This window comes from Phodopus roborovskii, unplaced genomic scaffold (genome assembly GCF_943737965.1).
Source record: "Phodopus roborovskii unplaced genomic scaffold, PHOROB, whole genome shotgun sequence".
Lineage (NCBI taxonomy): Eukaryota > Metazoa > Chordata > Mammalia > Rodentia > Cricetidae > Phodopus > Phodopus roborovskii.
Window position 1 is genome coordinate 34,708,052 of NW_026126447.1, and position 15,936 is coordinate 34,723,987.

Consider the following 15,936-nt stretch of genomic DNA (forward strand, 5'->3'; position numbering starts at 1 on the left):
AGGATAAGGGGGGAAAATATACTCTGAATATAGGGAGAAAGAGATTCAGAAATCCATGAAGCTGTGAGATGAAGGCTAAGTTGTAACAGATCTCAGGATGGTGGAGATGCTGATCATGAGATATTCACCAAGGGAAGCTGCAGACATGGAGTGAAGCTGGGACACAGAAAGGCTGAGGTTGCTGAATGTGGCTGATACCAGTGGGAGTTGGGGGAGGGGCGCTATCCAAGCTCTTTGGAGCACAAAAGATTGCATCATGAGACCCAGGTACTGGACATGGACTTGCAGAGTTTGACATTTACCTTGCTGAGTTTTGGTCTAATGTTTCGTTTTTGTGTCCTCAAATATCCTGTTTGGAAAGTGCATGTGTTCTCTGTGCCATGTGTTTGAAGAGCCTAGCAAGGCTTTATTTTGTTTGTTTGTTTGTTTGTTTGTTTATGTCATGGGGGCTAATGGTGAAGAAAGATGGTCTACATCTCAGAGTATATTGATAGTTTTGAATAAGGCTGTTAAAGACTAAGGGTAATTTTTAGAGTTGGACTGAATGCAATTTGCGTTATGAGACGGCTGGACAGGGGGTAGAAGATTTATAAGTGATCTGTTGGGGTGTGAAGTTGATCAGGGAAGAATGGTAACAGAAAACTTAGTAGCCTTCCTACACATCAGTAACAAAGACACTTAGGAAGAAGTTGGGGGAACAATGTCACTCAAAGGGTTGGTTCCTTGAAAAACAATGACAAATTCCATATAAAATTAACCAAAAGACAGAGATGTAAATAAAATTGGAGATGAAAAGGGAGACCTCCAGCAGATTCCATTTAAATCCAGAGGATGGTCAGGTAATAGAAAACATATTCCAAAGAAAACCATAAAACCTGTAAGAAGCTGATGAAGACCAGCCTGAGCTACCCAAGACTCTGTCTCCACCCCTCCTCCCCTACTATAAAAAATGTGCATGACAGGAAAGTAGAAGTGTGATGATTTGGGAAGGAAGCAGACCAATGAAAGGAGAAAAGTGCTGGGGACACAGTAGGGATGGATATGAGGGAAATATACATGTCAGAAAATGTCAAAGCTTATTTCATGATCCTTGAAAACCTTTATTTAAAACTGTGGTAAGGAAGGACACTCACATCAATTGCCACGGTTTACATTTTTAAAAGTCAATAAGGGGCAAGAGAAATTTAAAAACCAATACAAATGGAAGAAGGGAAGCCACTAAGATCGAAGTGGGAACCAATCACACAGGAAACAGAAAAATGTTACTAATGTAAATTACATCAAAATCGTGCATGGAGGTCAGAGGACAACTTTTTGTTCCACCTTGTTGAGGCAAGGTTACCTTGGTGAATTGGACTGTCTCTACTTCCCGTTTTGCTGTAGGAGTATTAGCTTACAGATTCATGCCACTGTCTACAGCTTTTTACAGGGGCTCAGGGTTAGGAGTTGGATAAGTGCTTTCACCTCCTGAGCCATCTCTCTGTCCCACAAGGTTTCATTCAAATGAGGCAGGTAGTCGTATCACTAAAAAGACAGTGAGCATATGGAACTTGTTTCCTTACAAGTCTGCCATAGTGTTTGAGTCTCCTGATTCCCAAGTTCCTCCAGAAGAGCCAAACTGCTCTAGAAGAGTCATTAACTGCTCCCATGTCATCAAGGTCTTGGGAATCTGAACTCAAGTGGTCTTCATAATACCAATCCTGAGGGCTACCTCCCAAATTAAAATATAGAGCAGTACATTCTAGAGGTGATTCACCTAAGTGCAATAGAGTAGCAGAGTGGCTATGAGGGCGAGGAGAGACATGCGTAATAGGCATGTAGTTGTAAAGAGAATCAACTCTGCTACAGGTCTTCTCTACCCCTCTGCCTCATACTGGCAGCCATATCTACATTAGTCTGTGTGTGTGTGTGTGTGTGTGTGTGTGTGTGTGTGTGTGTGTGTGTGTATGTGTGTGTGCGCGCGCGCGCACAAACTGCACTCAATTTTTGGAAAGTATAACAGGTAATGGTAGATAATGGGTTGAAACAAACTTACCTTGGGGTGAAAAGCAAAGCACATTCCAGGAGCCTGTCGAGATATCAAAGCCTCGCCTTTCTTTTCCTTTTCCCCTCCCTTTTTGCTGCTGGTAGTTGTAGTTCGCCTCAGTCGCATCAGATCTTTAAGGAAAGAAATGTGTACGTATATATGTGTGCATCTAATACATATGTATGTAAACATATGCATACATTGCATGAAAAAGTACACTTAGCATTACATCTGTCTCTTTTGCAAATTAACTGTATGCATATGATTAGATTAAAATTGGGGCAAAACAAATCTGGATACTCAGAAAGCAAGGACCAACTTCAGATTTTTCACCTACAGACCAAGCCAAATTCTGTCAGCATCCACCCAGATGTGTTTCTCACCCGGCAGCTTAGTTCAAATCTGAGAGAATGGGCGTTTCCTCTGGTTTTTACCATGACAATCCAGCCCTTTGCGGATAATCCACTTGGAGATCCTTCCGTCAGCTGATATAGACACCAAGATTTCTCTTTTGTCGTCCCCTGTAGTTCCTCTGTCTTGCTCTATCCACTGCACTTGCCAAACAGGGCCCAGATGTTTTTGAGGTGACTCACTAAAACAGATGAAAATGCCAATAAAAATGATTTTAAAAAGATTTGGAAGACCTTAAGAATAACTTGCTAAAGAATCATTTTTCTACTCATACTATGGTGCTTTTATTGTTCAAATCGATATGGTTGGTTTTTTTGTTTGTTTTTGTTTTTTGCATTTACTCTGTGTGCCTGGGATGTGCATGTATCCCAGGGCACATGTACAGAGCGTCTGACAACAGTGCTGGAGTTCATTGTCTCTTTCATGCTGGGAGTCCCAGGGACAAAGTCCATCTCAGGTCCTCAGGCTCAGTGGAATGTGCCTTTACTGAGCCATCTCACTGGCGCCTTTTTTTTTTTTTTTTAAAAAAAAAATGTTTATTTAGTTATTTCCTTATTTATCTGTGTGCTCAAGAGCAATACATCTAAATAGTTAATCACTTTAATATTTATTATGGTGTTTCTTATTTCTTTCAAAAGGAATTTTTACTGACCCATAATCCTATTACCTTTAAAAAAAAAAAGGAGCACAAAAGAAAACATTTTCTTCTTAGAATCTATATATTTTGCTTTGTATACCCACTCTTTACACATGTTTAATAAGTCACTTTATTTTTATAGTTTCTTTCTCATTGTTCAGATCCATTAGTCTTTGGACTATTATTCAAATAAACAACCCCTGCCGCATTTCCTTCTTCCCCCTATACTTTTAGGATTACCCACTGGCTTGCTTCTGAGATTTAACTTTTTAAAAAAAAAAAATAAATAAAATTCTCTCTCAGATTATTGATTTTTTTCTATCTGATGAATAGAGTCCTCTATTCCTATTTTTCATTCCATTGATTATTTTACATAAACTTTCCAAGACCACAAATAGTTTTGAACTTACAGTAAAGGTTAGCTTTGAATATTCGGTTAAAACAAATATGGACCCTTTTCCTAGCAAAAAGCACCAGGGCCCACGCTGGCAAACCTATGCAAATAACTTCAGTATTAAGAACCTCTGCTTTAATGATTATAGCCAGTCTCCACTAAGCTTATCCAAACACTGCTACAAATATACCACCACATCCTAGCCCCTCTGAAATCTAACAAACAAACAAACACTTAACTCATTTAACTATCTTTTCTTTTTCCCTGCCTGTATTCTCCTTATAACTTACTCATTAATTCATTCCTTCTCAAACATGCAATGCTGGTGCAAGCTAAATATTTTATGGCATAATGAGGATACAGAAGAAAGCCTCCTCTTTGCTCTCTCACTGAGATTATACAGGACCTCAGAAAGATCTGCCAGACTGTCTACTCACCAACAAACAGTCTGTGTAGTATGGTTAGCATTAAGATTAAGGTGCATGGGGTACACAAAAGAAAACAATGAAGTTTCTTAAGAGGAAATTATATCAAAGCAATAGTTTAAGAATATCCATAAGCCACTAAAACAAGTTTGTTAGTAAGGTAGGCAGAGAAGAGTACGAAGGAGGTAAGGAGTATGAAATCCTCCAGCTGGAGGCATCAGGAAGAAGCATTCAACATTTTGAAAACAATGGCACTATATTCTCAGTAAGAACAGAGTATTCACTTAAAGTAAAAGCATTCGCTCTTATAAATGTTCCTGGAAAAACAAGCAAGCATGCATTGCTTGTTTGTTCTTCTATTCGGTGGGTTCTCACCTACTGTCCAGAACTGGAGTGTTATTGCTGCTCTGTACGTTGTAAATGGCAACCGTGCCATTGTGGTAGCCAACTGCTAGCAGGTTAGGTGTGCCGATTGAAAAGTCCACAGAGGTAACTCCATATGCACTCTGATAAATGCGCTCTGGCCACTGTGGGGGGAAATGTTCTAAGCCTTTTTTTACAGATCAGAGTAAGGCAGCCTATGATGGCAGCTGAGGCTGTCTTGAGCCGAGGGTGGGGTAGGTTGGGGTGGGGAACCTGAAAAGTTAGTCTGCCTGCCTTCAGTTACTCCTGGCCATAGCTTCTAGCAAACGTGAAAACAAATCTTCAAACAGTCATTTCCTTGACTTACTATAAAGCATTAGTCCTCAATGGCTTTATAAATACATCACAGATTTCAGTATAAGCTGTCACACTTGGTAATCGTCTAGCAGGGTCCAATGTGGCCAGCACATAGTTCCCTCCTGATAGAAGTACATAATGAGCTACAAGCAGATCACTCGTCTTCTGCCATTTGCTTTAGAAACCTGGATTGTTTCGTTATTTCTACAAAGCAAATAGAAAAAAAAATCCTCCCATACTCTCCAATCTGTTCCTTTTTGACCACTCTGTCCTGGCTGGACTAAATCCTTTCCTCTGTCTAATCCCTGTGTGGAAAAGGAGACATGTTACCAATGATGGGTTCTGCCACCCCTCCCGCTGTTTAACTAGCCTACTCTTCTGTGTGTTAACCACATGGCCTGACGGACTGTGGCTACTCACTGCATATGCTCTTTAACCCTCCATGTTTTCAGCTCCACATTTCACTTCTGAGTTAAATTAAATGTAAAGCTACACAGCAGTAGATGGATGGAGCAGGGCTATTTAGTTAAAAGCCCATTTGTCATCCTTAACCTTTCTCCTTACACATTTCATACTGTTATTAGGCTAGAATTATGGGTAGCTAGATATCTAGATTTATTGATAGGGTTACCTACTGGCTTGATTCTTTGATTTAATATATTTTTCTGAAAAATATGATTATTAAATGGTATTTATGGCTGATGCTAAGACATGTAATGACTGCTCTCCCATGAGAAGGCCACACTGTACCTGGGTGTCTTATCTTAGCCTGAGTCTCTTCCTCTAGATGTTTGCTCAAATATTTGTTTAAATGTTTTTTAATAAATACCTTCTCTTTTTAAATTAAAAATATATGATTATTTCTCAGATTATTAACTCTTTTTCTACTGGCTGAATAGAGTGCTCTATTCCTATTACTGATCCCCTTGATTACATGTGGTTTTTTTTTCCCCCAAAGGGTCTTCAGTTACAGGTTCCTTTATACTTAGCTGTGATGACCCAGTAAATAAAAGATGCTTGGGATGCACTGTGTGAAGTCATGAGTGATTTCCCTTCACCCCGTGTAAAACAAGAACAATCTGTAACTATTATGAATTTAAACTAAAGAAAACAGTGAGGATGAGGGAGATGGTTCTGTTGCTAAAGATCTTGTCTTTTCAAGTAAGAAGACCTGAATTCAATCCCCAGAAGCCATGGGGAAACGCTGGGTTCCAGTGGCATGTATTTTTAATACTGGCATTGGTAGGCAGAGACAAGGGGATCCAAGACAGTGAGAGACCCTGACTCAAAAACAGAAGGTGAATGGCACTGGGTCAACAATCTCAGGACAGTGTGCTCTGACCTACACACACACACCACACATACACACTTGAACACACTCATACACTCACACACACATACACTCACAACACACACACACACTTACATACATTCACACATACACACATGCACACACAAGTGCATGTGTACCTGCACACGTAGGCATTTAGACATGTGAACACACATAAGTAAGTGGAAAGTCTTGACTGGCAAAATAGTTTGGACTTTGCTGAATCACTATATACAACTACACATTGAGCAAAAACCCTGTCAACATTTAATGAGACAAAAATATTCTTATTCCTGTTTGGGTTACCATAGGGTTCTTTATTGACCAGCAGCAAGCCATTCCTCTTTTTTGCTCTTTAAATCCAAAATTTCCATAGCCAACAGCCAAAAGATCCTGAAAACCAGAAAAAGACACTTGAAAGGATGGCAGGAAATAGTAGCAAATGCATAAAGATATCTACTAATGAACTATTAAAAATACTGGTAAAACAGAGGGCGAGGGCTGGGGCTGCAGCTCAGTGGTAAAGTGCTTGATTAGTATGTACAATGCTTTGAGTTCAAACTACACTAAGTATCTATTCCAAAGATACATGTTGTGGAATATTATTTTAAGATGTGTTACTTTTTTATGCTGTGGAATACTGGTTTAATGATGCAAAGATGTATTGCATTCTTTTATGTTGCATTTGTTTAACTCTGTGAAGCTGTGTTACTTTGCCTGTCTAAAACACCCGATTGGTCTAAAAAGAGCAGAACAGCCAATAGCAAGGCAGGAGAAAAGATGGTTGGGGATGGCAGGCAGAGAGAATAAATAGAGGGATAAAAAGAGAGATTGGAAAGCAAGAGAAAATCAAGGAGAGAGAAAAGAAGGGGCCAGCCACCCAACTACCCATCCAGTCATGGAATAAGAGTGAAAATAAGATACACAGAAGGAAAAAGCCCAGAGGCAAAAGGTAGATGGGATAAGTTAAAATAAGGAAAGCTGGCTAGAAACAAGCCAAGCCACAGTTGGACATTGGTAAAGAATAAGGCTCCATGTGTGATTTATTAGGGAGCTGGGTGGAGGGCCTCCCAAAGAACAAGAAAGCAAAGAGCCAAAAGAGTTAGAAAACAACCAACTACAGAGATAGTCACTCCTGAAATGATATTTGGAGTTGATAGTTGGGGAATATTTTCAGGAACATTTCATAAAACCCAAGAGGACATCAGTCAGTTTTGTTACTCTATAACTATTTCCCTTTAAAAGCAAATAAATCAGTTCCTAGTTCTAAGTGGTTCTTAACCTTCCTAATGCTGAAACCCTTTAATACATTTAGTTCCTCATGTTGTAGTGACCCCCAAACACAATTTTTTTCTGTGATACTTCATAACTATAGTTCTGCTACTGTTAAGAATCTTAATATAAATACGTGCTTTCTGGTGGATCCGACTCATACAGGTGAGTTAGCACGAGGCTAGAGAGATGGATCAGCACTTACGAGCATGTAGTGTTCTTCCAGAAGACCTGAGTTCAGTTCCCAGGCCCCAAACTGTGCTCACAAACACCTCTAACTCCAGCTCCAGGGGAGCAGTTTTCTAGGACATTGCACTCAAGTACACACATTCACACACACACACACACACACACACACACACACACACACACACACACGCGCACCTTAAAAGAATAAAAATAAAATATTTTCCTAAAATCTTTAGTTTCTGACACATACAAAGTGCTGCCTCTGCATTTAATAGTACCACAAATAGTATTACTGAGGAATTCCATAAACGTTTTGCACATTGGCGCAATCACTGCTTTAAGCACACCCTTTCAAATATGACTGCTTGGAGGGGAAGAAAAATGTAGATACATAAATTTTGGTACTCATATTTTCTAGTACATATCACATCATCTGATGAAGACATGGGTGGTACCATGTGCCAAGCACACTCTTAAAGATGCTAATGTGTTTTTATATGTGAGGTGAAAAAAAATAACTATTGCCTCTTCTGCTTTTTCAAACATAAACTTCATTCAGAGTAATTTTTTCCTTTTTTAATTTAAATTAGAAAAATTTTATTTATCAACCCTAGTTCCCTCTACCTTCTATCCTCCCATGCCCCCTTCTGGCCCCCACCACATTCCTCTCCTGCTCCATAGAGGCCTTCCATGGGGATCATCAAAGTCTGTCACATCATTTGTGACAGGGCCTAGGTCCTCCCCATGTGTCTAGGCTGAGAGAGTATCCCTCTATGAAGAATGGGCTTCCAATGGCCATTCGTACACTAGATATAAATGCTATTCCCTTACTAGGGGCCCTATAGACTGCCCAGTCCTCCTAACTAACACCCACGTTCAGGGGATCGGGGTCGGTCCTTTACTAGTTTCCCAGTTATCAGACTGGGTCCATGAGCTCCCCCTTGTTCAGGTCAGCTGTTTCTGTGGGTTTCCCCAGCCTGGTCTTAACCCCTTTGCTCATCACTCCTTGTTCTCTGCAACTGGATTTCAGGAGTTCAGCTCAGTGCTTAGCTGTGGGTGTCTGCTTTTGTTTCCATCAGTTACTGGATGAAGGCTCTAGGATGGCATATAAGGTAGCCATCCATTTCCTTATAGAGGAAGGGCATTTAAGGTAGCCTCTTCACTATTGCTTAGGATCTTACTTGGGGTCATCCTTGTAGATCTCTGGACATTTCCAGATTTCTCTTTAAACCTATAATGGCTCCGTCTATTATGGTATCTCTTTTCTTGCTCTCCTCTATTCTTCCCCTGACTCAATCTTCCTGATCCCTCATGACTCCCCCCCTCCTCTAGCCTTCGCTTTCTCCTAACTCCCTTCCCCCCCACCCCCACCCCGTGCTCCCAATACAAGCCCCCTCTACCCCCACCGGAGAAGGGAAAAGAGACAAGATCAACTTAGATCACAAATCAGAGGCATTTTAAAGCTAGCTGTTATAGCTGTTATGCCTATGTCATGAGCCCCCCACAGACCACCAGGAACCCAAGTTCATATGCAAAGCAAAGAGCCTTTATTGCAAGCTCCAGCTTGGGCTCTCCTTCTGCTCTGACACATCAGGGTGGATCCGGGAGAGCACTGAGCTCAGCTATGGAAGGGTTTTTAAGGAGTGAAGGTTTTTAAGGATTCAGACAGGGATTGAACTCCTGATTGGACAGGAGTGGGGCAGCAGGAGTCTTGTCAAACAGAGGTTGGTGCTGGGGTTGCTGCCAGGAAGCTGGCAAACTATATACAAGTTAGGTACCCAATCTTAATGTTCTGCAGCATCTAGTATTTGTCTCAATTCTAATCAGTCCCCGGCAGGATACAGTCTGTGGCTTTTCCTGGTTATTGCAAGGGTGAGTCCTAGACCCAGTATTGTTAGCCTGTCATGGCTGCCCTGATGTTAAGTTGGGCCTCCTCTGTAGGCAGGTTAAAGCCTTTGGCCATGGCTGAATAAAAACAAAGAAACAAACAAAAACCCTTCATGTTAGAATTTGCCAGTGAGGCCAGCAAGATGACTCAGTAAGTAGAAGCTTTTTCTGCACATGCCTGATGACCCGAGTTCAGTGTTCAGAACCCCCCCCCCCAAAGAAAAAGACTGAAGTGATGGATCACATTAGTAATTCCAGAGGTGGAGAATCATCTGGACATTCACTGGCCAGCTAGCCTGTACACACACACACACACACACACACACACACACCATACACACAAAATAATAAATGAAATTTGGCAAAAGAACTGTTTTTTAAATGCTAGGATGGAATTGTTAGGGTGTTTGGTGACTTACTGGATTTGCTTTATTCCAGGCAAGGCTGCTCACATTGAGGCCCTTGGTTAAGTCACAGGTGAAGGACCAGAGCCGTTCCAGGTTGGCTGGTATTGTCGACTGCTCTGTGGTTATCTCTAGTTCCAGTTCCGTTTCTTCTTCGTCATCCTTCTTGACCTCTTCCTCCATTTCCTCATGACTTTCTTCTTCCAAAACTTCTTCAGGCTCTCCAGGCTCATGCTCTGCAGTTAAATCGAACACAGGTACTGCTCTCCACACCAAAGAATCTGACTAGGTTCTCTGTCGCTGACACAACACCTCTAGGCCTACTGAAATACACAGTCAAAGTGACAGGGCACCTGAATGGTAACCAAGACCTACTGAAGCCTTCTGACAGCAGAGATTCTGGTCAGTAGGAGAATGCACCAGAGTAGTGCATCAGAATGCTGCTGCCTTGAAAATGCAAACCAAGCCTCATTGTAAGAGGAATAATAAAAATAAAAATAAAAAAACCCAGAGACTGATATTGGAGTTCAAGCTGAAGATCAGAAAACCAATGTGGACAGCCAGCTGTTTCTGTCATTTCCACATTTTTTTTTTCTTTTTGGAAGTCATTTGCTCATACTTCCTCTTTACTCAGCTAATATTATTTCCTTCTCTGGTCTCTGAGGGAGTTGAAGACTATATAGTTATACTTATAATTTTCCTTGTTGACCAGACTCAAAAAGCAAAACAAAACAAAACCTCACTAAAGAGGTGTAAAGTAAAAAAGTGGAGAGACATTAAAAGATAATTTGATAATCTGAATTACAATAGAGAATAAATTAGGTATAAGACTTTGGACCCACCAAGGTAGAATAGATAATGGAGTATTTTTTCCAAATTTGTCAAACGCAACTGGACTAGATAATGTTGATATACTTATTACCTGTATATATTGTACATAATTATTATACTTACTGTATATTGTTTTTCTTATGTTAGTTGTAGCCTTCTTTTTTGTGTGGTGATATATTTTTTATGATTTAATAAAGCTTGACTGGGAATCAGAATGCAAAGCTAGCCACAAGCCATAGAGACTAGGTGATGGTGGCATAGGCTAGAGAGGTATATAAGGAATTTCAGACTGCAGAGAGCACATGTTAAGGAAGTCTGGTTCATCAATTATTTTTTGAGGCATTGTGTTTGGGTAGTTTTACTTCAAACAACATTTAACCCCCAAGGTTATTGTTCCACCTGTGATATTTTCTAAGAATTTTTGCATTTTATGTTGGAGTCTATAATATATTTCAGCTATTTTTCTAAGGTCTGTGGCTAGATTTCTCTTTTGTTCTAACTCTGCTTGTTGAAAAGACTGCCTTTTCCCCCCTGTTGTATTGTCTTCCCCAAGATCATTTGACTAGAGGTCTGCTTCTAAGATCTCTAGATTGTTAATTCACCTATTTGTTTATCTTATCACCAACACTGCATTGTCTTAACTACTATGGCGTAATAGTAAAGTGTAAAGTCTCAGTTCTTCAACTTTGTTCTGCTCCTTCAATGATATAGTGAATATTCTAGGCTTTATGATTATTTAAAAAGCCTTGCTTCACCTCTTTCCTTACCAATTACTTTCCTATGTATTTCCTTTATTCTTTTGACATCGTTGATAGTCAGTGGTTACAACTGCATACTATCTTCCTTTTACTCGATTCCAACATAACATTCCTCTTTAAAATTGTTCTTTTGTACCTAACAAGTATTTAACACATACCATCATTGGGGGCAGCAAGATGGCTTAAAGGCTAAGGCAATTGCCACTAAGCCAAAAAACCTAAGTTTGATTCCCAAGACCAATGAGAGAACTGACCCCACAAAGCTATCCTCTGACCTTCACATGTGTGCCTTGTCACAGTCCCCTGCCATGTCACAGCATGTACACACCACACACACACACACACACACACACACACACACACACACTCACACAAATATCTTGAATAAGATAACAAAATTTTAGTATATGCAAAAGACCTAGTGGAATACTAAATGAAAAGTACACAAATTCCAAAATTAACTACAAGCATGCGGCATTCAAATCATTAGGACAACATTAAAAGCACTGTCATTCCCCACTCCCCAATTTGTGTGTGTGTGTGTGTGTGTGTGTGTGTGTGTGTGTGTGTGTGTGAATACCAATGGATTTAATTAAAGTTACTTACATAGGCAATGTATTGTATACAGGAGTATGTTTACCAGTGGCTATATTAATGAAAATCTCTGTCTCCCTAGAAACTATTAATATCATATAGATCCTCATGAAGGAGTAGGACTTCATGATTCCTCCTTCCTTGTAACAGGCAACTGCTATTTGGGAAGAGGAAAGTGATCAATGGGTGTGTGACATGAGAGGGTAGTGGGGGTAAATATGACACAAATACATAATATACATACATAAGATGTAATGAAACTTGTTGTTTATAATATATGATTATACAGTTTTTTTTAAAGTATAGCCAGTATCAACAGTGAGCATTTGGAGAAACCAGGACTCTTACATACTGGTTATGGAAATGTAAGACAATATGACTCCTTGGGAAAATATTTCACAGTCCCTAAAATGAAGCTAAACCCACATCCACCCAAATTGGGTAGATGCTTCCCAGTGCTAGGCACCTTCACAAAAGAAACTGAAATATACCTGCCAAAAGACTCAGTCAGAAACCTCAAATGGGACACAATGTAGACCCATCAACTGTTGAGTAAACAAATTATAGTATTTTCATGCACTGAAGCACTTCACTGAGAAAGAAATCAACCATTTATGCACACACCAATCTAGGTGGATCTCAACATCGGGAATGGTGAGAGAATCTAAACTTGTTTGTTTTCATTTTTCTATTATTATGTCTCTCTCTCTCTCTCTCTCTCTCTCTCTCTCTCTGTGTGTGTGTGTGTGTGTGCATGTGCACATGTGTGTGTATGCCTGTGTATGGGAACCAGGTGACACACAAGAGTCAGTTTTCTCTACCCTGTGTGTTCTGAGGAATAAAACTCAGGTTTGGTGGCAAGTGCCTTTACCCGATTAGTCATCTCACTGTCTCAAACAACAGTACTTATCATGGGAATACACTTGAATGATGTACCGCAACCGGGAAAGATAACTTGTGGTCACAGATAAAGTCAACTGCTGCTAGGGGGTGGGTGATGTTTGCATGCAACCAGCACAAGATAATCTTCATGGTTCATGGATATATTCTCTGTGTTGGTCAGGGTAGTAGTTATGTAACTTCCTTAATGTTCTAAACATGTTAAAAAAAAACAGTTTAAATATAAACATGCCATTTATATAAAGTGTACCCATTAAAATATTTGTGCTGTTATTTTAATTAGTAAACAAGTATTATACTAACAGTTTAGCTTTGTAAATGTCAATATTTACAGTAATTTAAATTGCAACTATACAACTCTTTAGATGTAGAATGGAACAGTGTACGTGATATACATTGTAAAATAGCAACCTTACATGAAAAAGGACCACGGTTTTAAAACATTATTCTAGCTTTCTCCAGCAAAAAGTTTATAACTATTTGCCACATATATAACTTTGTAATCTAATTGTTGATGTACTCACATAGGAGATTAACTTTGATTTGAGGATCCAAGAAGAGTTCATGAAAATTGGGACTACAATAGGAAAAGACATTACAGAGAAAGGAATGGACAGACAGATAGATAGATATCATTGGTCTCAGAATTCCAAAAACTTCCAAATAATACAATGACAGCCTCTGGCCAGATCTATTCCAGATAGATGTCTGGAACAACACAGAACAACATACTCTAAGACATGTAGCTGACCCTAAGCAAAGGAAAAGCTCTGAATAGTCAGAGCATTCAGTGGCCATAAGGGGTTTAGGAGTAATCTGCAAGGTAGGGTAAGTTAGCAGAAAGAATTAAACTTGGAATAAAATGACTCACAATATTACCTTTAGAAAGTTCATTTCATCCATGAGTTAAAAGGCTGAATTAATTTCTAAAAAAAACAAAACTGAACCAAAAAAAAAAAAAAAACCAAAAAACAAAACACAAACAAACAAACCAAAAAGTATTGAGGAAAGAAGTATAGCCAGAGGTATATATAGCTCAGCAGCAGAACTTGTACAAGGATCAAACGAAAAATAAATTTGTAAATTGCTAAAATAAAATACTCTGTGAACAGATAATAGGAAATCTATAGTACTGAGAATGGGAAGAATGTCCTTGCCACTAATATTAGGGAGTAATGCTGAAACAGTCAGAACCTGAGAGTTAAAGGCAGTGAAAAGGGAGACTAAACACGAAAACACTATAAAAAACAAGTACCTAATTTGATGCAGGAACAAGGAGAAAATAAGGACAAAAATGCTTTTGAAGTTTTCAATTTGAGGGACAATCCTTCTGTGGGCTCCCTAGTCTGGACTCTAGTGCTACTCATATGTTTGATAGGTAGTGAGTAAGTGATTTAAATTACATAAACATATTCTTTAATAAGTGGTAATTAGTGTGGAAATTACACTTAAAATTTTTGATAGTACAATTATTTTTTTTAATTATTTGTCTAAGCATAATTATTTTTTAAAAATACCTTTTAAAACAGGGAGTTGACGGTAGGCTGCAAGCTTTGGCTGAAATACATTTTCCATTAAAACCCTTTCCATGAAAAATAAGTCTTGTTGAAGCTTCTCAGATTTTAATATTGCCTCTGAATGGTCTTCTTCATCTTCATGAACTTTAGCAAGAATTACATTTTCTATATCCATTAAGGAACTAGTTTCACTATCTGTAAATAAAAACACAACTCACTTACAAAAGAGCCAAGTAGTAGTAGGTAGTTCATGAATTTTAAAGATATTTTTATAATTATATTTTATAATTTCTGTCTTCTTCCCATTTCCCACACCTTCAATAGTCATTTATTGAAACTTTCATGCCCAAAGAAAGTGCAATGCAAACATATAACTAATTGTGGAACTCTTAACCATCAAAAACAGAAAATAATTGTTTTTCAGAGAAAAGGCAGTATTAATCTTGAGGTAATATGCATACATGTTAGTCCATTACCTGGTAGTTTATCAGAAAACTACAGCTTAGGGAACTGGAGAGATGGCTCAGTTGATAAAGTTCTTGCTGTGCAAGCATGCAGACCTGAGTTCAGTCCCCAGGACCCATGTAAAAAGCTGGGTGTGGCAGCTGGAATCCCGGCACTAGAGAGGGAGACACAGGTGGATTCCTGGGACTCACTGGCTGGAAAGTTTTTCCATTGGTTAAGTCCTCAGGGCCTTGTGAAAAACTGTCTTAAAAGACAAGGTGTCTGAGGAGGAATGACACCAGAGGCTGTCCTCTAACATCTACAGACATGTATGCACATATACATGTGTACTCATGAACATGAACATATCCATGAACACTTATGAGCATATCCAAAAATCACTATGTGTTAGGTAATTTATGAAGACAAGAAATGTGTTTCTTATAGTTTCAAAGGCTTGAAAGGTCAAAGCCAAGAAGCTACAGTTGGTAAGGGCCTTCTGGTCAACCACTGCATGATGGAAAGCATCACGTGACCAGAAATATGACACGTGAGCGCTCAGATGAGTTTTCTTATAAAAGTAGTAATCTGAAGTAGGAACCCAATTTCCATGATGCCATCTAAGTCCAATATTGTCCCCGAAGCTCACTTGTAGATAAATTTCAGGATTAAATTTCTAGCGGATGAACTTGGGGGTGGGGCACATTCAAATCATAGCAGTAATTCTCTGTACTTTACTGTTCACATTAAAATAAAGTGAGTATCCATCTTCAGAAAAGATCTGATTTGATTATTTGTGTGTGTGTATGAATACTGTACTAATGCTTTATTGTTTTTCTGGCTGCTATAAAAATCACATGGCTTGAATAATGCAATTTGATTATCTTAAATTCTTTTTGTTAGAGAATGCAGTGTCATTGAACTAAAAACAAGTTGATGAGACTTGTTTTTTAGAGGCACTACAGAAATTGTTTTCTTGGCTTCTCAACCTTTTTAAGAATTACCCAAAAGATTTGGTCAATTTTCAAGGACAGCAACATTGTGCCTCTCAGACCTTCTTCTGTCATTTCACCTGCTCTCAATTGACAACTGACAAAGTTTCTGACCCTTTTAGTACTATATGTTTAGATTGGACAACCAGATTATGAAGATAAATTTGTAATCATGTCTGAAAACAAAACAAAACATAAAACCTCT

General features: G+C 39.0%; 1 protein-coding gene across 1 annotated transcript in view; it reads right to left on the minus strand.

Annotated features, from left to right (window-relative positions):
• Dnai4 (dynein axonemal intermediate chain 4) overlaps positions 1-15,936 on the minus strand; it is a 63,759-nt gene that overhangs the window by 9,956 nt on the left and 37,867 nt on the right. The window contains exons 8-13 of the mRNA XM_051188281.1: positions 14,296-14,486; positions 9,711-9,931; positions 6,250-6,336; positions 4,269-4,420; positions 2,461-2,618; positions 2,036-2,157 (exon numbers count right to left, since the gene is read on the minus strand). Of these exons, the coding sequence (XP_051044238.1) occupies positions 2,036-2,157; positions 2,461-2,618; positions 4,269-4,420; positions 6,250-6,336; positions 9,711-9,931; positions 14,296-14,486 (931 nt within the window). The remainder of the gene's footprint in view (positions 1-2,035; positions 2,158-2,460; positions 2,619-4,268; positions 4,421-6,249; positions 6,337-9,710; positions 9,932-14,295; positions 14,487-15,936) is intronic.